This window comes from Zeugodacus cucurbitae, chromosome 4, assembly GCF_028554725.1.
Source record: "Zeugodacus cucurbitae isolate PBARC_wt_2022May chromosome 4, idZeuCucr1.2, whole genome shotgun sequence".
NCBI classification, from domain to species: Eukaryota; Metazoa; Arthropoda; class Insecta; order Diptera; family Tephritidae; genus Zeugodacus; species Zeugodacus cucurbitae.
In genome coordinates, this window is record NC_071669.1 from 62,932,354 (window position 1) to 62,956,366 (window position 24,013).

At 36.2% G+C, this 24,013-nt stretch overlaps 7 protein-coding genes across 7 annotated transcripts; 3 read left to right on the forward strand and 4 right to left on the reverse strand.

The window, feature by feature from the left end:
* Nucleotides 1–2,859: 2,859 nt before the first annotated feature.
* Nucleotides 2,860–3,474, reverse strand: LOC128921753 (forkhead box protein I3-like). Its single transcript, XM_054229917.1, has one exon. The coding sequence runs from the start codon at nucleotides 3,472–3,474 to the stop codon at nucleotides 2,860–2,862; it is 615 nt and encodes a 204-aa protein (XP_054085892.1).
* A 2,071-nt stretch (nucleotides 3,475–5,545) lies between these two features.
* On the reverse strand, nucleotides 5,546–6,259 carry LOC128921754 (fork head domain transcription factor slp1-like). The gene has a single exon (XM_054229918.1). It carries the CDS (start codon nucleotides 6,257–6,259, stop codon nucleotides 5,546–5,548), a length of 714 nt encoding a protein of 237 aa, XP_054085893.1.
* A 1,816-nt stretch (nucleotides 6,260–8,075) lies between these two features.
* LOC128921755 (forkhead box protein D1-like) lies at nucleotides 8,076–8,606 on the forward strand. Its single transcript, XM_054229919.1, has one exon. The coding sequence runs from the start codon at nucleotides 8,076–8,078 to the stop codon at nucleotides 8,604–8,606; it is 531 nt and encodes a 176-aa protein (XP_054085894.1).
* Nucleotides 8,607–11,716: 3,110 nt separating this feature from the next.
* Nucleotides 11,717–12,430, reverse strand: LOC128921756 (forkhead box protein I3-like). Its single transcript, XM_054229920.1, has 2 exons — nucleotides 11,930–12,430; nucleotides 11,717–11,806 (listed from the first exon to the last, which is right to left on the reverse strand). The coding sequence occupies exons 1-2, from the start codon at nucleotides 12,428–12,430 to the stop codon at nucleotides 11,717–11,719; spliced, it is 591 nt and encodes a 196-aa protein (XP_054085895.1).
* Nucleotides 12,431–17,222: 4,792 nt separating this feature from the next.
* On the forward strand, nucleotides 17,223–17,924 carry LOC128921757 (forkhead box protein A2-like). The gene has a single exon (XM_054229921.1). It carries the CDS (start codon nucleotides 17,223–17,225, stop codon nucleotides 17,922–17,924), a length of 702 nt encoding a protein of 233 aa, XP_054085896.1.
* A 3,034-nt stretch (nucleotides 17,925–20,958) lies between these two features.
* Nucleotides 20,959–21,672, reverse strand: LOC128921758 (forkhead box protein I3-like). The gene is made up of 2 exons (XM_054229922.1): nucleotides 21,172–21,672; nucleotides 20,959–21,048 (listed from the first exon to the last, which is right to left on the reverse strand). Exons 1-2 carry the CDS (start codon nucleotides 21,670–21,672, stop codon nucleotides 20,959–20,961), a joined length of 591 nt encoding a protein of 196 aa, XP_054085897.1.
* A 1,645-nt stretch (nucleotides 21,673–23,317) lies between these two features.
* On the forward strand, nucleotides 23,318–24,013 carry LOC128921759 (forkhead box protein I1-like). The gene has a single exon (XM_054229923.1). It carries the CDS (start codon nucleotides 23,318–23,320, stop codon nucleotides 24,011–24,013), a length of 696 nt encoding a protein of 231 aa, XP_054085898.1.

A 24,013-nucleotide genomic window follows, 5' to 3' on the forward strand; every position in this document is an offset into this window, starting at 1 on the left:
CTCTTAAGTAACCCTTCATGGTTAAGGGTTACTGAATTTAGGTAGGTTAACCAAATGTTTATTTAAAGTATATGAGGTGTATGGGGCCAGAGGAAGTATTGACCTGATTTTGCAAAATTTTCTGCACGGAGGCGATCCGTTAAAAGACATATCTCCCTTGAAGTTCTTCAGGATATCTCAGAGAGTTACCGATATTTGCGGTAAAAAATTGGTCACTAGCACTGAGGTCCTCATGTTCGATATGAGTGGTCTTGAAAAGTTTGCAAGTTTTGTTCCGATTTCTTCACTGGTGCTTAATTTATAAATTTACTAGCTGGCCCAGCGGAGAACTTTCTTCCGCCTTAGAGGCAATAAATGTGGAGATTTTTGGTTTTATTGAGTTAATTTGTTTATTAAAATAATATACAAATACAGTTTTTATTTATTCTCCATTCGTTATTTATTTTTGAGCATAGGTTGCACTTTCCAGTCAATCACGTTGTGATAGACGACATTTTTCGTTTTATTATCAACTTTCAAGGTTTGGCGTTTTCATTTGTTAAGGGGTTATTTAAGGTTAGGATTTTCAAAATATATATATATATATATATCTGAGTACACGCACACAAAATTTCATCCGATGAATATTTTCGAAGACACGTTAGTGAAGTCGCGCCGACGACATGTAAAGTGCTCTCAAAACTTTAAACTCGTTTTTCTCGAAACGGTGTTTCCAAAGTCGGTGAGCAAAATTTCTCAGAAACGGCTGAAACGATCGGTCTGAAATTTTTACACAAGCTTCTTAACTATATTTCTTTTAGTAATTAATCGAAGGATTTCCCCATCCGATGAAAATTTCTTATTTTTATAAACAATTAAAGACCCGAATTTTGGTCGAAAATCGAAACTATTGCTTTGAGTAGCCGCCATTTTGTCAAACATTTTTTTGGCTAATTCCTTCAATCAATCACTAGATTATTTATTATATTAATGAAATTTATTTGGTTTTTGCATTTTAGATGATCCAGTCCAGAGATATCGTGCTCACCGCAAGAGGCCTCTTTTTGCGGACCTCTGCAAAATTGGCAATATCAACGTTCACGATAGTTATTTTTGGCAATAAAAAATATGTGAATATAGATTAAGGTAGTCATAATATACCTGCCAAGTTTCAAATCAATAAACCAAATAGTTTGCTGAGAAAAAATTCTTGAACAATGCCTTTTTTTCGACCTCCTAACTGTATATAATCCCTTAATATTTATAGCGAATGCAAGACGACTCGGAAATTTAAGTCGTTTAAACTCAAACGTCAGATTGGTAGGTCCAATGCAAGTCTATGCGCCATTGTGCATTCGTTCCATATGATTTTCGACATTTTGAAGATGTTAACTGTTTTAGTCTTGAATGAGCCGTCGCAATCCTTTGCCCAATGTGCCCTCTATTCTAGAAGAAGCAACTGCAACCACAATGTTGGATCTTTCACGAATAGTGGCTAAAACTAATGGCATTAGGAATGTGTTTTCAGTTCTACCAAGGACATCCAGAAAATATAAACCATCATCGAAGATGACATGCTACGAAACTTTTTGTTCGGAAAGAGCTCTGTCAAAATCCACATTTTTATAACATTGGACAATGATGCCACTACCGAAAAAATTAGATGGGCCATTTTAGAAATCACTTTTGGGAATTTTACATTTTAGACATTATTTTTAAATGCTCCTTTCTCCAGTAGGCCTATATCATTTATATACTACCTTAGATATACTTATATACTAAGTATAAATAAGTAAGAAGATAAAAACGTGATTTTTTATACATTCATGCAACAAAATATATTAATTTATTAACATAAAATATATATTAAATACAAATATATGTGATTTATAACAAAGAATAGCAAAATAGTAGTTTCATAAAATTTAATATTATCAGTGCATTTCCTAACGGTATTACTTATGGCATCCCACCTTTTCTGACATGAGCTGTCAAAAATTTCTTCAACTCGCATTGCTACCAACTGAAAATATGAGATCAGGGGTGGGTCGGTTTGAGGAAAAATAAGAGGGTTTCGTATCATGTAATCTTTGCTACCATTTTCTTCATTAATTAGTGTATGACACACTTATTTTGTTGATGATTCAACAGGGGTACATTAATTTGTACTACTAAATTTAATTTCAGTCATCACCGAAAATTTTTTCATTTTGCTATCAGCATTTTTTCGTTTTCATTTTTATGAGATGAACGCTTACTCTGATGTTTCGAAAAATAAATTTCTGTTTTATATGGAATGTTTGTTGCGCTTTTTTTTCACAGTTTACTCACGTCATGGTAATGTAATAAAAAGTATTCTGTCCCCGGTCTTAAGCTACCACCAAACCAAATTTAAGTCAAAACGGTTCAGCCGTCCTTCAGTTATGAATGGAGTAACGAACACGACTTTCTTTTATATAATATATATTGTATATTATAAAGATTTTTGTTATATGGAAAGTACAGTGGTTGTTAAGCAGAACTACTATACAATCTTCACCATACATTTTTGTTATCGCTTTCATAAATTTCTATTCGCGTTTCAAGAACAAAAGTTTAATAATGAAAACTTTTTTATTTTTCTTATATTTTTATTTAATCATTTTTTTTTTAACAGAAATTATTTTCGATATCACAATCAATACTGGCTTTAATAAGTCACTCTATCTTACTAACTAACGAATGTCTATATACATACGATATTCTTATATAGTGTGAACTACTTAATATAAATATAATATCTTATGCGGATATTTGCTGCGAAGTCAGAAACTCGACTTGTTGTTGATGGAACATTAGTTTCTGGTATACGTCCTGATAGTGCTGCTGAGCCTGTTGTTGTTACAGTATAAACAATTGTTGCTGCAATAGTTGTGTTTGTTGGAGATGATACTGATACCAAGAATGCTGCTCATGTAGCGCCTGTACTAACTGGATCTGGTGAGCTCCTTGTACCTCGTGGGGCGTGGGGAAGTAAACCGCATTTGGAGCCTGAGGATGTGGTACACCATTTATCAATGCTCCGATCGCACTTCCATTTCCCACACTGGCAGTACGAACTGCTGGTAATTCAGAACTCAACGCCCAATAGTTTCCACGTCCAGGGTCGTCCAAAGCACGTGGCACCTTAAGGAAGCATGAGTTCGTGCTGAGTGTCTGTCTGATCTGGTTCTGCCAGCCTTGCTCATCCTTTCGGTAAAAGGGAAAGTTATCACTGATCCAACTTTGTATTGCATTCAAAGTCAGCTTGCCCTCAGGACTACTTCGGATCGCCATAGACACCAACGCACTATACGTCAAGTTCGGTCGACTTCCATTATTATCTTCATTCGACGACATGGAAATGTTGGGCGATAGAGACCCATCGGATGGTGGTGGTGTCAGCGCTGGGTTGGTGCCATCTGGGCCTGCCAACAAATTTCTGATGGAGAAGTTGGATTCAAGAGTTTGGGCCATTGTGGATGATTGTTGAGAGTGTGAAGTTTATACGAAGTAAAGTAGAATTTCAAGTGCTATTCTGTACGGATGTCTAAAATGACTGATGACTTTCGCTCTGAACGATTTCGTATTTATAAGCTAAGAGGCACATCTCTGCTCCAAAGAGTTTGATGATGTCAAAATAACGTCGAATGCCTTGTCAAAAAATCAAGGTCAGGAAAAAGGATTATAGCATTCGAAAGTGATATAGAAGTTAAAAAGTCGATTGTTTTTAAATCGATTATGGCGAGAACTATACAATTTAAAAACAATAAAACATAGAAGCTCTGAGATAAGTCACAAATTACTCCGGAAAAAGGTCATCTCAGGTAGAAAAGTGACGCGTAGCAATATCAGTTGTTCTGCAGATGTGGCAGGTAACAGAGTGACACTTGACACACTAAGAACGTTATAGATGATCAAACTAGCTTATAACACTTTTAAATTATCCACAAAAAAATGTCCATGACATAAAACGAAATATATGTTAGAATTTATATTTCAATGACTTTACATTTTGAGATGATATAAGATTATTCACCAAGAGAATTATTGATTCATAATTTCATATTCTTACACTAAATTTTTCCTGCATTTGAATTGCATTACTTTAAAAAGTGTTCAAAATTGTATCTTAATCTTAATTATCTAAAGTGTTCAGTTAGCTTTTCATGAAAAGCTGGTGAGATTCCACATAGTCACATAGTCTATAAGGAGTAGTAATCCTTCTAGAATGTCAGCGCTTAATGTGACTTTTAAAGGTTATATGGTCGCACTAACTATACCTCCTTCAGTCTATCACATTTTAGAAAATGAGAGAAATTTTCATTCCACGTTTGGGTTTGTATCAACAAAGAGGGATCCATAATACGTTTAATACCGTCATCACAGACCCATTCCACAAATTTCTTGGAGTTGCTAGCTGTCTTGAGAAGCACAAAACATTAACAAAAAAATAAAAAAAAAAATAAAAGATAATAATTCTATTGGCGGGTGATTTGCGCCAGACTCTTCCAGTTATTCCTGGATCAACTGTTTCTGACAAACTAATCGCATGCCAAAAATCATATATCATATTATGTGGCGACACATAAAGAATTGCCAATTAACAACTAACATACGAGTGTTTTTGCAACAATATCAAACTGCAATTGTAGAAGCGGTTGGAAATGGTAGGAAATGGCAGTTGACACCTCGACGGATTAATAATAATGTTTACATACGAGTGTTTTTGCAACAATATAAAGCTGCAACTGTAGAAGCAGCTAGAAATGGTAGGAAATGGCAGTTGACACCTCGGCGGATTAATAAAATTTCCAACAGATTTCTGTCACTTCATGGACTATAAAGAGGAGCTTTTCCTGACATGAAACCACAATATAATAACCATAACTGGCTGATTGAATGACCTATTTTGGTGGTAAAAAAACAAAGTTGTGGATGATCTCAATACGACAATTTAGGATTTCATTCCAGGAGAGTTGACACAGCTACAAACCAGTATGTCCCACAGACTACTTAATATTGCCTGAATTATCCCCACACACTTGCAATTAAAAGTAGTGTGAGTTGTTATCATCTGCGAAACATAAATCAACCTCGACTTTGCAATAGAATAAGACTCTCTGTGAATTCAATATCGTCATCGGAGCCAAGATTGAGCCAACTATGAAATATGCTCATTTGTTCAATATTCTGCTAAACTATATTAATTATTTCGAGCTATGAATACGTATAGTATAAAATAAATATTTCGTTCCCGCATTCCACGGAAGTTTTTACAAGTTATAGATTATGACTGCGCTTTATTCGAAGATTGCCAAAGATTAAGAAAAGCCTTGGCAACTTTAGCTTCAACAATACCTACACGTAGCCCACCAATACATTAAAGCCATGATGCTTCATAAGCCTCATTCCTTTCAATATGACTACACTGCACCAAAAGAAATCGATATTTTTTCAATTTTAATTTTTCATATTTTATTATCTTTTCACACTAGATATTATAAGAATACACCTAATATCACATACTTTTAATAACCAGTTAAAATTAGGAAAGAACTTGCTGTCCAGTAAAAGACGCCATCTGCTGTTGGTGGAAGACAAGTCTTTGGTATATTTCTGCATATTGGTGCTGAAGTTGTTGCTGCTGCAGTTGTACCCATTGTTGCTGTAATATATGCGCCTGTTGTTGGTGGTACGAAAACCATGCTTGCTGTTCCTGTATCGCCTGCATCAGCATTGCTCGCTGAGTTTCCCCTATTTCTTGTGGTGTGGGGAAATATACCGCGTTTGGGGCTGTGGGGTGTGCTACACCGTTGACTAAGGAACCAAGTGAAGCTCCGTTACCCACACTAACAGAAGCAACTGCTGCTAAATCTGGACTCATGCCCCAATAGTTTCCACGTCCAGGATCATCCAAAGCACGTGGTATCTTAAGGAAACATGAGTTTGTGTTTAGCGTCTGCCGTATTTGGTTCTGCCAACCTTGCTCATCCTTTCGGAAAAAGGGAAAGTTATCACTGATCCAATTTTGTATTGCATTCAACGTCAGTTTGCCTTCAGGACTGCTTCGTATCGCCATTGTCACCAACGCACTATAAGTCAAGTTCGGTCGACTTATATGATTCTCTTCGTTCGACGACATGGAGGTATTGCGCGATAAAGACCCATCGGATGGTGGTGGTGTCAGCGCTGGATTGGTACCATCAGGACCTGCCAACAAATTTCGGATGGAGAAGCTTGAATTCAGATGTTGGGCCATTGTGGACTATTATTTAGAATGTGATGAATATACGAAGTATAGAAGAGTTTCTAGTGATATTCTGTGCGGATGTATAAAAATGACTGCTGACTTTCGCTGTGAACGTTTTCGTATTTATATGCTAAACGTCACGTCTCTGCTCCAAAGAGTTTGATGATGTCAAACTAACGTCGAATCCGTTGTAAAAAAATCAATCAGGAAAAAGGATTATAGCATTCGAAAGTGATATAGAAGTTAGAAAGTCTATTGTTATTAAGTCAATTATGGCGAGAACAATAGAGTTTTAAACAATAAAACATAGAAGCTCTAAGATAAGCCACACATCATTCCGGAAAAAGGTCATCTCAGGTAGAAAAATGACGCGTAGCAATATCAGCTGTTCTGCAGATGTGGCAGGTAAGAGAGTGACTCTGGCTTGAACATAGGGGAAATTCGCGTTAAGCTGAGAGTGTAATATAGGATCAAACTATAATAGCTTTAAAGACTTAATTTTTCACAAAAAATGCCAAAGACATAAAACGAAATATAGGTTAAAATTCATATTTCAATGACTTTATATTTTGAGATGATATAAGATTATTTTCCAAGAGAATTATTGATGCATATTTCCCCTTTCTTACCTTGAAGAACATTTTATACGGCCTCAAACTAATTTCTTGGAACACTTCTGTAGCTTGCTCTCTTTAGATGCATCGAACATAATTATCTCCAAGCGACTGGAAGTCATGACATGGCTTCACAATCTCCATAAGATGTTTTGAAACAAAGAAAAGCTGTACTTGCCACAAAGGTCGGTTTTAAAGTCCATTATCCTGCTTGAGAGCCGATATGCATCGCTGTAACTTCGATTTATTTAACCAACGATGCTAAGTCACGAAATAAAGATCATGAAAGAGAACAACTGTTCTCAAAGCTATCAATTACAGCGGAAAGAAGTCAACACAGGAAAATAATGTGATCAAGGTCAGCGGAGAATCTATTGTTCTTTAAGCCTCTAACTTTTTTAATGGTCAAGCGATGTTAGCAGGTATGAAACTGACACAACTGTTACATAATGAAAGTTAAGCCTACCGAAGCAGATCAAGAGCTCAGGTAGTCGATAGATGCTTACCACATGTGCATGTTCCATATAATCCCTTTCGTGGAAAGCATTTTACTTTTCAAAGCGTTGCTTTCATTACTTATTGTTGTTGTATTGTTTAATTGTATTGTTTAAAAACTGATCTCATTTTTTCGTTAATTTTTTCTTTAGTTATTTTAACAAAAGAACCTAAGGGACAGTAGACATTTCTTAGGAATTTCAGTTCCATCTCCTGTCCTTGGTTGGTTTAAATTCTACATCGCTGTATTGCTGATATAATTACTGGTGTACCAGATTATAACCCTTGGTTTAACCTTGATTTTATAATTTGGTTTTGATATTAACTTGACTTTAAAACAAAAAACTCAATAACTCTCAGCCAAAATAAGACGAATATTGAGTCACAGTGACTACCTGACTTTGATGATATAAATACCAAGGATTCGAAAGGATTCGTCAGCAGACAGCATTTGCATCTCATACAACACACTGAGAAACAAGCTCACTTCTTCAGCACAAACATCTTCAACATCTATCTCTCGAAACAAGTCCATAGTTCATCTTCTTCAGAAAAATGTCACCAATATTCGAGTCGAACTTTTCCATAAGCAGCATACTCTCGAACGATGAAGACAACAAGCCAATCGACATAAGACCGAATTACACCTACTCCGCGTTGGTGACGATGGCCATACGAAGCAGAAACTAACATTGAGTAGCATCCAACAGTGGATCATGGACAATTTTCCGTACTATCGAAAAGATCAACGCGGCTGGCAGTGCCAGATTCGTCATACGCTCACTACAAATTCCTGTTTCATGAAGATACCACGTCCACCAAGCGATCCGGGACGCGGAAATTACTGGACCGTGAACCCAGAAGTTGAGTCTATCAAGAAGAGTGCGTCACCTGGACAAGCGCAAGTCGTCACAAACGCATTTGAATCGAAATATAACGTTAATCAAGCAATGGCACAGGGAGTACCACATCCACAAATGTCAACGGCTAGATATTTTCCAACTCCACAAGAAATTGAGCGGACGCAACAAATGATGATGGAACATGCGCTGCTAGAACAGCACGCATGGTTCTTGCATCACCAGCAACAAACGAAACTGTTGCAACAACAATTGGTCACTCTACAACAACAGCAATATCAGCAACAGTGTGAAGAGATCTATAGGAAGATAACTTTCCATCAACAACAGTGCGCTTTTTTGTCTGCCACACATTACCCCATGTCTGAACCGAATTCGTTTCAATGAAGATGAGTAGTTAAGCAAAATATTGTAGATCAATTCAATCTGTAAGTGATTCATACGTCACTATTTATATTATAAAATTTTGCATTAATAAATAAATTATTATTTGATGAAATGGAAGTGGTGCTCGTTTAAATGAAGATGATCGTGCCTAAAAGGGGTTCCTAATTTTTTTTTTGATTGGACCTGATAATTAAGATCAATACATTTTATTCCGTGAGAGTTATTCATGAGCTTTCGTTGAGAATTAATTAATTTTAATGCCGGCAAGTAGACCTCGAGATATCATTTCTCCAAAATTCTCACAAGTATCGTTTAAGAATTCAATCAATTTAAAAATCGAAATATTCCTCTTAAGTAACCCTTCATGGTTAAGGGTTACTGAATTTAGGTAGGTTAACCAAATGTTTATTTAAAGTATACGAGGTGTATGGGGCCAGAGGAAGTATTGACCTGATTTTGCAAAATTTTCTGCACGGAGGCGATCCGTTAAAAGACATATCTCCCTTGAAGTTCTTCAGGATATCTCAGAGAGTTACCGATATTTGCGGTAAAAAATTGGTCACTAGCACTGAGGTCCTCATGTTCGATATGAGTGGTCTTGAAAAGTTTTAGTCGGACTTTTGTGATTTTTGGAGAAACGATATCACACTAGAAATGCAATATTTGTGCAAAGTTTTGTTCCGATTTCTTCACTGGTGCTTAATTTATAAATTTACTAGCTGGCCCAGCGGAGAACTTTCTTCCGCCTTAGAGGCAATAAATGTGGAGATTTTTGGTTTTATTGAGTTAATTGTTTTATTAAAATAATATACAAATACAGTTTTTATTTATTCTCCATTCGTTATTTATTTTTGAGCATAGGTTGCACTTTCCAGTCAATCACGTTGTGATAGACGACATTTTTCGTTTTATTATCAACTTTCAAGGTTTGGCGTTTTCATTTGTTAAGGGGTTATTTAAGGTTAGGATTTTCAAAATATATATATATATATATCTGAGTACACGCACACAAAATTTCATCCGATGAATATTTTCGAAGACACATTAGTGAAGGCGCGCCGACGACATGTAAAGTGCTCTCAAAACTTTAAACTCGTTTTTCTCGAAACGGTGTTTTCAAAGTCGTTGAGCAAAATTTCTCAGAAACGGCTGAAACGATCGGTCTGAAATTTTTACACAAGCTTCTTAACTATATTTCTTTTAGTAATTAATCGAAGGATTTCCCCATCCGATGAAAATTTCTTATTTTTATAAACAATTAAAGACCCGAATTTTGGTCGAAAATCGAAACTATTGCTTTGAGTAGCCGCCATTTTGTCAAACATTTTTTTGGCTAATTCCTTCAATCAATCACTAGATTATTTATTATATTAATGAAATTTATTTGGTTTTTGCATTTTAGATGATCCAGTCCAGAGATATCGTGCTCACCGCAAGAGGCCTTTTTTGCGGAACTCTGAAAAGTTGGCAATATCAACGTTCACGATAATTATTTTCAGCAATAAAAAATATGTGAATATAGATTAAGGTAGTCATAATATACCTGCCAAGTTTCAAATCAATAAACCAAATAGTTTGCTGAGAAAAAATTCTTGAACAATGCCTTTTTTTCGACCTCCTAACTGTATATAATCCGTTAATATTTATAGCGAATGCAAGACGACTCTGAAATTTAAGTCGTTTAAACTCAAACGTCAGATTGGTAGGTCCAATGCAAGTCTATGCGCCATTGTCCATTCGTTCCATATGATTTTCGACATTTTGCAGATGTTAACTGTTTTAGTCTTGAATGAGCCGTACGCAATCCTTTGCCCAATGTGCCCTCTATTCTAGAAGAAGCAACTGCAACCACAATGTTGGATCTTTCACGAATAGTGGCTAAAACTAATGGCATTAGGAATGTGTTTTCAGTTCTACCAAGGACATCCAGAAAATATAAACCATCATCGAAGATGACATGCTACGAAACTTTTTGTTCTGAGAGAGCTCTGTCAAAATCCACATTTTTATAACATTGGACAATGATGCCACTACCGAAAAAATTAGATTAGCCATTTTAGAAATCACTTTTGGGAATTTTACATTTTAGACATCATTTTTAAATGCTCCTTTCTCCAGTAGGCCTATATCATTTATATACTACCTTAGATATTCTTATATACTAAGTATAAATAAGTAAGAAGATAAAAACGTGATTTTTTATACATTCATGCAACAAAATATATTAATTTATTAACATAAAATATATATTAAATACAAATATATGTGATTTATAACAAAGAATAGCAAAATAGTAGTTTCATAAAATTTAATATTATCAGTGCATTTCCTAACGGTATTACTTATGGCATCCCACCTTTTCTGACATGAGCTGTCAAAAATTTCTTCAACTCGCATTGCTACCAACTGAAAATATGAGATCAGGGGAGGGTCGGTTTGAGGAAAAATAAGAGGGTTTCGTATCATGTAATCTTTGCTACCATTTTCTTCATCAATTAGTGTATGACACACTTATTTTTGTTGATCATTCAACAGGGGTACAATAATTTGTACTACTAAATTTAATTTTTGGTGATGACTGAAAATTTTTTCGTTTTGCTATCAGCATTTTTTCGTTTTCATTTTTATGAGAATGTTTTTATATGGAATGTTTGTTGCGTTCTTTTTTTCACAGTTTACTCACGTCATGGTAATGTAATAAAAAGTATTCTGTTGCCGGTCTTAAACTACCACCAAACCAAATTTAAGTCAAAACGGCTGAACCGTCCTTCAGTTATGAATGGAGTAACGAACACGACTTTCTTTTATATAATATATATTGTATATTATAAAGATTTTTGTTATATGGAAAGTACAGTGGTTGTTAAGCAGAACTACTATACAATCTTCACCATACATTTTTGTTATCGCTTTCATAAATTTCTATTCGCGTTTCAAGAACAAAAGTTTAATAATGAAAACTTTTTTATTTTTCTTGCATTTTTATTTAATTATTTTTTAACAGAAAATATTTTCGATACCACAATCAATACTGGCTTTCATTAGTTACTCTATCTTACTTACTAACTAACGAATGTCTTTTATAGTGTGAACTACTTAATATAAATTTCTTATGTGGATATTTGCTGCGAAGTCAGAAACTCGACTTGTTGTTGATGGAACATTAGTTTCTGGTATACGTCCTGATAGTGCTGCTGAGCCTGTTGTTGTTGCAGTATAAACAATTGTTGCTGCAATAGTTGTGTTTGTTGGAGATGATACTGATACCAAGCATGCTGCTCATGTAGCGCCTGTACTAACTGGATCTGGTGAGCTTCTTGTACCTCGTGGGGCGTGGGGAAGTAAACCGCATTTGGAGCCTGATGATGTGGTACACCATTTATCAATGCTCCGATCGCACTTCCATTTCCCACACTGGCAGTACGAACTGCTGGTAATTCAGAACTCAACGCCCAATAGTTTCCACGTCCAGGGTCGTCCAAAGCACGTGGCACCTTAAGGAAGCATGAGTTCGTGCTTAGTGTCTGTCTGATCTGGTTCTGCCAGCCTTGCTCATCCTTTCGGTAAAAGGGAAAGTTATCACTGATCCAATTTTGTATTGCATTCAACGTCAGTTTGCCTTCAGGACTGCTTCGTATCGCCATTGTCACCAACGCACTATAAGTCAAGTTCGGGCGACTTCCATTATTATCTTCATTCGACGACATGGAAATGTTGGGCGATAGAGACCCATCGGATGGTGGTGGTGTCAGCGCTGGGTTGGTGCCATCTGGGCCTGCCAACAAATTTCTGATGGAGAAGTTGGATTCCAGATTTTGGGCCATTGTGGATGATTGTTGAGAGTGTGAAGTTTATACGAAGTAAAGTAGAATTTCAAGTGCTATTCTGTACGGATGTCTAAAAATGACTGATGACTTTTGCTCTGAACGATTTCGTATTTATATGCTAAGAGGCACATCTCTGCTCCAAAGAGTTTGATGATGTCAAAATAACGTCGAATGCCTTGTCAAAAAATCGAGGTCAGGAAAAAGGATTATAGCATTCGAAAGTGATATAGAAGTTAAAAAGTCGATTGTTCTTAAATCAATTATGGCGAGAACTATACAATTGAAAAACAATAGAACATAGAAGCTCTGAGATAAGTCACAAATTACTCCGGAAAAAGGTCATCTCAGGTAGAAAAGTGACGCGTAGCAATATCAGTTGTTCTGCAGATGTGGCAGGTAACAGAGTGACACTTGACACACTAAGAACGTTATAGATGATCAAACTAGCTTATAACACTTTTAAATTATCCACAAAAAAATGTCCATGACATAAAACGAAATATATGTTAGAATTTATATTTCAATGACTTTACATTTTGAGATGATATAAGATTATTCACCAAGAGAATTATTGATTCATAATTTCATATTCTTACACTAAATTTTTCCTGCATTTGAATAGCATTACTTTAAAAAGCGTTCAAAATTGTATCTTAATCTTAATTATCTAAAGTGTTCAGTTAGCTTTTCATGAAAAGCTGGTGAGATTCCAGCGCCATCGTCAATTTAATAAGGCCACCATTTAGCATAAGCCGGCAGTTTTATCTTCTTCCCCACTCTTTTGGTGATTTCAAATATCTTATTAAATAGGAAAAAGTGCATGTTTGATGTTTTCAAAATTCTGATTGAAATTTCAATAAAAAACACATGACTGTTGAGCTATCCAAACACTTGTGGATTTATTTCGCTTTTCAAAGTTCGTAAGGTTCTGAGTTTGAATTTGTTACGGTATATATATATTTCTGATGTATGTTAAAGTTGTACCTTGTATCCTTTATTAATTTTGGAAATCTAGATTTGGTTGGATTAGTCTGGTAGATCACACATATAACACTTTTTGTCCTTCGCAATATCAGATGAAGTGCGGTCACATAGTCTATAAGGAGTAGTAATCCTTCTAGAATGTCAGCGCTTAATGTGACTTTTAAAGGTTATATGGTCGCACTAACTATACCTCCTTCAGTCTATCACATTTTAGAAAATGAGAGAAATTTTCATTCCACGTTTGGGTTTGTATCAACAAAGAGGGATCCATAATACGTTTAATACCGTCATCACAGACCCATTCCACAAATTTCTTGGAGTTGCTAGCTGTCTTGAGAAGCACAAAACATTAACAAAAAAAAAAAATAAATAAATAAAAGATAATAATTCTGTTGGCGGGTGATTTGCGCCAGACTCTTCCAGTTATTCCTGGATCAACTGTTTCTGACAAACTAATCGCATGCCAAAAATCATATATCATATTATGTGGCGACACATAAAGAATTGCCAATTAACAACTAACATACGAGTGTTTTTGCAACAATATCAAACTGCAATTGTAGAAGCGGTTGGAAATGGTAGGAAATGGTAGGAAATGGCAGTTGACACCTCGACGGATTAATAATAATGTTTACATACGAGTGTTTTTGCAACAATATAAAGCTGCAACTGTAGAAGCAGCTAGAAATGGTAGGAAATGGCAGTCGACACCTCGGCGGATTAATAAAATTTCCAACAGATTTCTGTCACTTCATGGACTATAAAGAGGAGCTTTTCCTGACATGAAACCACAATATAATAACCATAACTGGCTGATTGAATGACCTATTTTGGTGGTAAAAAAACAAAGTTGTGGATGATCTCAATACGACAATTTAGGATTTTATTCCAGGAGAGTTGACACAGCTACAAACCAGTATGTCCCACAGACTACTTAATATTGCCTGAATTATCCCCACACACTTGCAATTAAAAGTAGTGTGAGTTGTTATCATCTGCGAAACATAAATCAACCTCGACTTTGCAATAGAATAAGACTGGCTGTGAAGAGGGTAATCAATATCGTCATCGGAGCCAAGATTGAGCCAACTATGAAATATGCTCTTTTGTTCAATATTCTGCTAAACTATATTAATTATTTCGAGCTATGAATACGTATAGTATAAAATAAATATTTCGTTCCCGCATTCCACGGAAGTTTTTACAAGTTATAGATTATGACTGCGCTTATCGAAGATTGCCAAAGATTAAGAAAAGCCTTGGCAACTTTAGCTTCAACAATACCTACACGTAGCCCACCAATACATTAAAGCCATGATGCTTCATAAGCCTCATTCCTTTCAATATGACTAAACTGCACCAAAAGAAATCGATATTTTTTCAATTTTAATTTTTCATATTTTTTTTTATCTTTTCACACTAGATATTATAAGAATACAACTAATATCACATACTTTTAATAACCAGTTAAAATTAGGAAAGAACTTGCTGTCCAGTAAAAGACGCCATCTGCTGTTGGTGGAAGACAAGTCTTTGGTATATTTCTGCATATTGGTGCTGAAGTTGTTGCTGCTGCAGTTGTACCCATTGTTGCTGTAATATATGCGCCTGTTGTTGGTGGTACGAAAACCATGCTTGCTGTTCCTGCATCGCCTGCATCAGCATTGCTCGCTGAGTTTCCCTTATTTCTTGTGGTGTGGGGAAATATACCGCGTTTGGGGCTGTGGGGTGTGCTACACCGTTGACTAAGGCACCAAGTGAAGCTCCGTTACCTACACTAACAGAAGCAACTGCTGCTAAATCTGGACTCATGCCCCAATAGTTTCCACGTCCAGGACCATCCAAAGCACGTGGTATCTTAAGGAAACATGAGTTTGTGCTTAGCGTCTACCGTATTTGGTTCTGCCAACCTTGCTCATCCTTTCGGAAAAAGGGAAAGTTATCACTGATCCAATTTTGTATTGCATTCAACGTCAGTTTGCCTTCAGGACTGCTTCGTATCGCCATTGTCACCAACACACTATAAGTCAAGTTCGGTCGACTTCCATGATTCTCTTCGTTCGACGACATAGAGGTATTGGGCGATAAAGACCCATCGGATGGTGGTGGTGTCAGCGCTGGATTGGTACCATCAGGACCTGCCAACAAATTTCGGATGGAGAAGCTTGAATCCAGATGTTGGGCCATTGTGGATTATTATTTGGAATGTGATGAATATACGAAGTAAAGAAGAGTTTCTAGTGATATTCTGAGCGGATGTATAAAAATGACTGATGACTTTCGCAGTGAACGTTTTCGTATTTATATGCTAAACGTCACGTCTCTTCATCAAAGAGTTTGATGATGTCAAACTAACGTCGAATCCGTTGTAAAAAAATCAATCAGGAAAAAGGATTATAGCATTCGAAAGTGATATAGAAGTTAGAAAGTCTATTGTTATTAAGTCAATTATGGCGAGAACAATAGAGTTTTAAACAATAAAACATAGAAGCTCTGAGATAAGCCACACATCATTCCGGAAAAAGGTCATCTCAGCTGTTCTGCAGATGTGGCAGGTAAGGGAGTGACACTGACTTGAACATAGGGGAAATTCGCGTTAAGCTGAGAGTGTAATAGAGGATCAAACTATAATAGCTTTAAAGACTTAATTTTTCACAAAAAATGCCAAAGACATAAAACGAAATATAGGTTAAAATTCATATTTCAATGACTTTATATTTTGAGATGATATAAGATTATTTTCCAAGAGAATTATTGATGCATATTTCCCCTTTCTTACCTTGAAGAACATTTTATACGGCCTCAAACTAATTTCTTGGAACACTTCTGTAGCTTGCTCTCTTTAGATGCATCGAACATAATTATCTCCAAGCGACTGGAAGTCATGACATGGCTTCACAATCTCCATAAGATGTTTTGAAACAAAGAAAAGCTGTACTTGCCACAAAGGTCGGTTTTAAAGTCCATTATCCTGCTTGAGAGCCGATATGCATCGCTGTAACTTCGATTTATTTAACCAACGATGCTAAGTCACGAAAAAAAGATCATGAAAGGGAACAACTGTTCTCAAAGCTATCAATTACAGCGGAAAGAAGTCAACACAGGAAAATAATGTGATCAAGGTCAGCGGAGAATCTATTGTTCTTTAAGCTTCTAACTTTTTTAATGGTCAAGCGATGTTAGCAGGTATGAAACTGACACAACTGTTACATAATGAAAGTTAAGCCTACCGAAGCAGATCAAGAGCTCAGGTAGTCGATAGATGCTTACCACATGTGCATAATCCCTTTCGTGGAAAGCATTTTACTTTTCAAAGCGTTGCTTTCATTACTTATTGTTGTTGTATTGTTTAATTGTATTGTTTAAAAACTGATCTCATTTTTTCGTTAATTTTTTCTTTAGTTATTTTAACAAAAGAACCTAAGGGACAGTAGACATTTCTTAGGAATTTCAGTTCCATCTCCTGTCCTTGGTTGGTTTAAATTCTACATCGCTGTATTGCTGATATAATTACTGGTGTACCAGATTATAACCCTTGGTTTAACCTTGATTTTATAATTTGGTTTTGATATTAACTTGACTTTAAAACAAAAAACTCAATAACTCTCAGCCAAAATAAGACGAATATTGAGTCACAGTGACTCCCTGACTTTGATGATATAAATACCAAGGATTCGAAAGGATTCGTCAGCAGACAGCATTTGCATCTCATACAACACACTGAGAAACAAGCTCACTTCTTCAGCACAAACATCTTCAACATCTATCCCTCGAAACAAGTCCATAGTTCATCTTCCTCAGAAAAATGTCACCAATATTCGAGTCGAACTTTTCCATAAGCAGCATACTCTCGAACGATGAAGACAACAAGCCAATCGACATAAGACCGAATTACACCTACTCCGCGTTGGTGACGATGGCCATACGAAGCAGCCCGGAGCAGAAACTAACATTGAGTAGCATCCAACAGTGGATCATGGACAATTTTCCGTACTATCGAAAAGATCAACGCGGCTGGCAGTGCCAGATTCGTCATACGCTCACTACAAATTCCTGTTTCATGAAGATACCACGTCCACCAAGCGATCCGGGACGCGGAAATTACTGGACCGTGAACCCAGAAGTTGAGTCTATCAAGAAGAGTGCGTCACCTGGACAAGCGCAAGTCGTCACAAACGCATTTGAATCGAAATATAACGTTAATCAAGCAATGGCACAGGGAGTACCACATCCACAAATGTCAACGGCTAGGTATTTTCCAACTCCACAAGAAATTGAGCGGACGCAACAAATGATGATGGAACATGCGCTGCTAGAACAGCACGCATGGTTCTTGCATCACCAGCAACAAACGAAACTGTTGCAACAACAATTGGTCACTCTACAACAACAGCAATATCAGCAACAGTGTGAAGAGATCTTTAGGAAGATAACTTTCCATCAACAACAGTGCGCTTTTTTGTCTGCCACACATTACCCCATGTCTGAACCGAATTCGTTTCAATGAAGATGAGTAGTTAAGCAAAATATTGTAGATCAATTCAATCTGTAAGTGATTCATACGTCACTATTTATATTATAAAATTTTGCATTAATAAATAAATTATTATTTGATGAAATGGAAATGGTGCTCGTTTAAATGAAGATGATCGTGCCTAAAAGGGGTTCCTAATTTTTTTTTTGATTGGACCTGATAATTAAGATCAATACATTTTATTCCGTGAGAGTTATTCATGAGCTTTCGTTGAGAATTAATTAATTTTAATGCCGGCAAGTAGACCTCGAGATATCATTTCTCCAAAATTCTCACAAGTATCGTTTAAGAATTCAATCAATTTAAAAATCGAAATATTCCTCTTAAGTAACCCTTCATGGTTAAGGGTTACTGAATTTAGGTAGGTTAACCAAATGTTTATTTAAAGTATACGAGGTGTATGGGGCCAGAGGAAGTATTGACCTGATTTTGCAAAATTTTCTGCACGGAGGCGATCCGTTAAAAGACATATCTCCCTTGAAGTTCTTCAGGATATCTCAGAGAGTTACCGATATTTGCGGTAAAAAATTGGTCACTAGCACTGAGGTCCTCATGTTCGATATGAGTGGTCTTGAAAAGTTTGCAAGTTTTGTTCCGATTTCTTCACTGGTGCTTAATTTATAAATTTACTAGCTGGTCCAGCGGAGAACTTTCTTCCGCCTTTGAGGCAATAAATGTGGAGATTTTTGGTTTTATTGAGTTAATTTTTTTATTAAAATAATATACAAATACAGTTTTTATTTATTCTCCATTCGTTATTTATTTTTGAGCATAGGTTGCACTTTCCAGTCAATCACGTTGTGATAGACGACATTTTTCGTTTTATTATCAACTTTCAAGGTTTGGCGTTTTCATTTGTTAAGGGGTTATTTAAGGTTAGGATTTTCAATATATATATATATATATATATCTGAGTACACGCACACAAAATTTCATCCGTTGAATATTTTCGAAGACACATTAGTGAAGGCGCGCCGACGACATGTAAAGTGCTCTCAAAACTTTAAACTCGTTTTTCTCGAAACGGTGTTTCCAAAGTCGGTGAGCAAAATTTCTCAGAAACGGCTGAAACGATCGGTCTGAAATTTTTACACAAGCTTCTTAACTATATTTCTTTTAGTAATTAATCGAAGGATTTCCCCATCCGATGAAAATTTCTTATTTTTATAAACAATTAAAGACCCGAATTTTGGTCGAAAATCGAAACTATTGCTTTGAGTAGCCGCCATTTTGTCAAACATTTTTTTGGCTAATTTCTTCAATCAATCACTAGATTATTTATTATATTAATGAAATTTATTTGGTTTTTGCATTTTAGATGATCCAGTCCAGAGATATCGTGCTCACCGCAAGAGGCCTCTTTTTGCGGACCTCTGCAAAATTGTGAATATAATATGTGAATATAGATTAAGGTAGTCATAATATACCTGCCAAGTTTCAAATCAATAAACCAAATAGTTTGCTGAGAAAAAATTCTTGAACAATGCCTTTTTTTCGACCTCCTAACTGTATATAATCCGTTAATATTTATAGCGAATGCAAGACGACTCGGAAATTTAAGTCGTTTAAACTCAAACGTCAGATTGGTAAGTCCAATGCAAGTCTATGCGCCATTGTCCATTCGTTCCATATGATTTTCGACATTTTGAAGATGTTAACTGTTATAGTCTTGAATGAGCCGTACGCAATCCTTTGCCCAATGTGCCCTCTATTCTAGAAGAAGCAACTGCAACCACAATGTTGGATCTTTCACGAATAGTGGCTAAAACTAATGGCATTAGGAATGTGTTTTCAGTTCTACCAAGGACATCCAGAAAATATAAACCATCATCGAAGATGACATGCTACGAAACTTTTTGTTCTGAGAGAGCTCTGTCAAAATCCACATTTTTATAACATTGGACAATGATGCCACTACCGAAAAAATTAGATTAGCCATTTTAGAAATCACTTTTGGGAATTTTACATTTTAGACATTATTTTTAAATGCTCCTTTCTCCAGTAGGCCTATATCATTTATATACTACCTTAGATATACTTATATACTAAGTATAAATAAGTAAGAAGATAAAAACGTGATTTTTTATACATTCATGCAACAAAATATATTAATTTATTAACATAAAATATATATTAAATACAAATATATGTGATTTATAACAAAGAATAGCAAAATAGTAGTTTCATAAAATTTAATATTATCAGTGCATTTCCTAACGGTATTACTTATGGCATCCCACCTTTTCTGACATGAGCTGTCAAAAATTTCTTCAACTCGCATTGCTACCAACTGAAAATATGAGATCAGGGGTGGGTCGGTTTGAGGAGAAATAAGAGGGTTTCGTATCATGTAATCTTTGCTACCATTTTCTTCATCAATTAGTGTATGACACACTTATTTTGTTGATGATTCAACAGGGGTACATTAATTTGTACTACTAAATTTAATTTTTGGTGATGACTGAAAATTTTTTCGTTTTGCTATCAGCATTTTTTCGTTTTCATTTTTATGAGAATGTTTTTATATGGAATGTTTGTTGCGTTCTTTTTTTCACAGTTTACTCACGTCATGGTAATGTAATAAAAAGTATTCTGTTGCCGGTCTTAAGCTACCACCAAACCAAATTTAAGTCAAAATGGTTCAGCCGTCCTTCAGTTATGAATGGAGTAACGAACACGACTTTCTTTTATATAATATATATTGTATATTATAAAGATTTTTATTATATGGAAAGTACAGTGGTTGTTAAGCAGAACTACTATACAATCTTCACCATACATTTTTGTTATCGCTTTCATAAATTTCTATTCGCGTTTCAAGAACAAAAGTTTAATAATGAAAACTTTTGTATTTTTCTTCTATTGTTATTTAATCATTTTTTTTTTAACAGAAATTATTTTCGATATCACAATCAATACTGGCTTTAATAAGTCACTCTATCTTACTAACTAACGAATGTCTATATACGATATTCTGATATAGTGTGAACTACTTAATATAAATTTCTTATGTGGATATTTGCTGCGAAGTCAGAAACTCGACTTGTTGTTGATGGAACATTAGTTTCTGGTATACGTCCTGATAGTGCTGCTGAGCCTGTTGTTGTTGCAGTATAAACAATTGTTGCTGCAATAGTTGTGTTTGTTGGAGATGATACTGATACCAAGCATGCTGCTCATGTAGCGCCTGTACTAACTGGATCTGGTGAGCTTCTTGTACCTCGTGGGGCGTGGGGAAGTAAACCGCATTTGGAGCCTGAGGATGTGGTACACCATTTATCAATGCTCCGATCGCACTTCCATTTCCCACACTGGCAGTACGAACTGCTGGTAATTCAGAACTCAACGCCCAATAGTTTCCACGTCCAGGGTCGTCCAAAGCACGTGGCACCTTAAGGAAGCATGAGTTCGTGCTTAGTGTCTGTCTGATCTGGTTCTGCCAGCCTTGCTCATCCTTTCGGTAAAAGGGAAAGTTATCACTGATCCAATTTTTTATTGCATTCAACGTCAGTTTGCCTTCAGGACTGCTTCGTATCGCCATTGTCACCAACGCACTATAAGTCAAGTTCGGGCGACATCCATTATTATCTTCATTCGACGACATGGAAATGTTGGGCGATAGAGACCCATCGGATGGTGGTGGTGTCAGCGCTGGGTTGGTGCCATCTGGTCCTGCCAACAAATTTCTGATGGAGAAATTGGATTCCAGATTTTGGGCCATTGTGGATGATTGTTGAGAGTGTGAAGTTTATACGAAGTAAAGTAGAATTTCAAGTGCTATTCTGTACGGATGTCTAAAAATGACTGATGACTTTCGCTCTGAACGATTTCGTATTTATATGCTAAGAGGCACATCTCTGCTCCAAAGAGTTTGATGATGTCAAAATAACGTCGAATGCCTTGTCAAAAAATCAAGGTCAGGAAAAAGGATTATAGCATTCGAAAGTGATATAGAAGTTAAAAAGTCGATTGTTCTTAAATCAATTATGGCGAGAACAATAGAGTTTTAAACAATAAAACATAGAAGCTCTGAGATAAGTCACACATCGTTCCGGAAAAAGGTCATCTCAGGTAGAAAAATGACGCGTAGCAATATCAGCTGTTCTGCAGATGTGGCAGGTAAGGGAGTGACACTGACTTGAACATAGGGGAAATTCGCGTTAAGCTGGGAGTGTAATAGAGGATCAAACTATAATAGCTTTAAAGACTTAATTTTTCACAAAAAATGCCAAAGACATAAAACGAAATATAGGTTAAAATTCATATTTCAATGACTTTATATTTTGAGATGATATAAGATTATTTTCCAAGAGAATTATTGATGCATATTTTCCCTTTCTTACCTTGAAGAACATTTTATACGGCCTCAAACTAATTTCTTGGAACACTTCTGTAGCTTGATCTCTTTAGATGCATCGAACATAATTATCTCCAAGCGACTGGAAGTCATGACATGGCTTCACAATCTCCATAAGATGTTTTGAAACAAAGAAAAGCTGTACTTGCCACAAAGGTCGGTTTTAAAGTCCATTATCCTGCTTGAGAGCCGATATGCATCGCTGTAACTTCGATTTATTTAACCAACGATGCTAAGTCACGAAATAAAGATCATGAAAGAGAACAACTGTTCTCAAAGCTATCAATTACAGCGGAAAGAAGTCAACGCAGGAAAATAATGTGATCAAGGTCAGCGGAGAATCTATTGTTCTTTAAGCCTCTAACTTTTTTAATGGTCAAGCGATGTTAGCAGGTATGAAACTGACACAACTGTTACATAATGAAAGTTAAGCCTACCGAAGCAGATCAAGAGCTCAGGTAGTCGATAGATGCTTACCACATGTGCATAATCCCTTTCGTGGAAAGCATTTTACTTTTCAAAGCGTTGCTTTCATTACTTATTGTTGTTGTATTGTTTAATTGTATTGTTTAAAAACTGATCTCATTTTTTCGTTAATTTTTTCTTTAGTTATTTTAACAAAAGAACCTAAGGGACAGTAGACATTTCTTAGGAATTTCAGTTCCATCTCCTGTCCTTGGTTGGTTTAAATTCTACATCGCTGTATTGCTGATATAATTACTGGTGTACCAGATTATAACCCTTGGTTTAACCTTGATTTTATAATTTGGTTTTGATATTAACTTGACTTTAAAACAAAAAACTCAATAACTCTCAGCCAAAATAAGACGAATATTGAGTCACAGTGACTCCCTGACTTTGATGATATAAATACCAAGGATTCGAAAGGATTCGTCAGCAGACAGCATTTGCATCTCATACAACACACTGAGAAACAAGCTCACTTCTTCAGCACAAACATCTTGATCCCTCGAAACAAGTCCATACATAGTTCATCTTCTTCAGAAAAATGTCACCAATATTCGAGTCGAACTTTTCCATACGCAGCATACTCTCGAACGATGAAGACAACAAGCCAATCGACATAAGACCGAATTACACCTACTCCGCGTTGGTGACGATGGCCATACGAAGCAGCCCGGAGCAGAAACTAACATTGAGTAGCATCCAACAGTGGATCATGGACAATTTTCCGTACTATCGAAAAGATCAACGCGGCTGGCAGTGCCAGATTCGTCATACGCTCACTACAAATTCCTGTTTCATGAAGATACCACGTCCACCAAGCGATCCGGGACGCGGAAATTACTGGACCGTGAATCCAGAAGTTGAGTCTATCAAGAAGAGTGCGTCACCTGGACAAGCGCAAGTCGTCACAAACGCATTTGAATCGAAATATAACGTTAATCAAGCAATGGCACAGGGAGTACCACATCCACAAATGCCAACGGCTAGATATTTTCCAACTCCACAAGAAATTGAGCGGACACAACAAATGATGATGGAACATGCGCTGCTAGAACAGCACGCATGGTTCTTGCATCACCAGCAACAAACGAAGCTGTTGCAACAACAATTGGTCACTCTACAACAACAGCAATATCAGCAACAGTGTGAAGAGATCTATAGGAAGATGACATTCCATCAACAACAGTGCGCTTTTTTGTCTGCCACACATTACCCCATGTCTGAACCGAATTCGTGA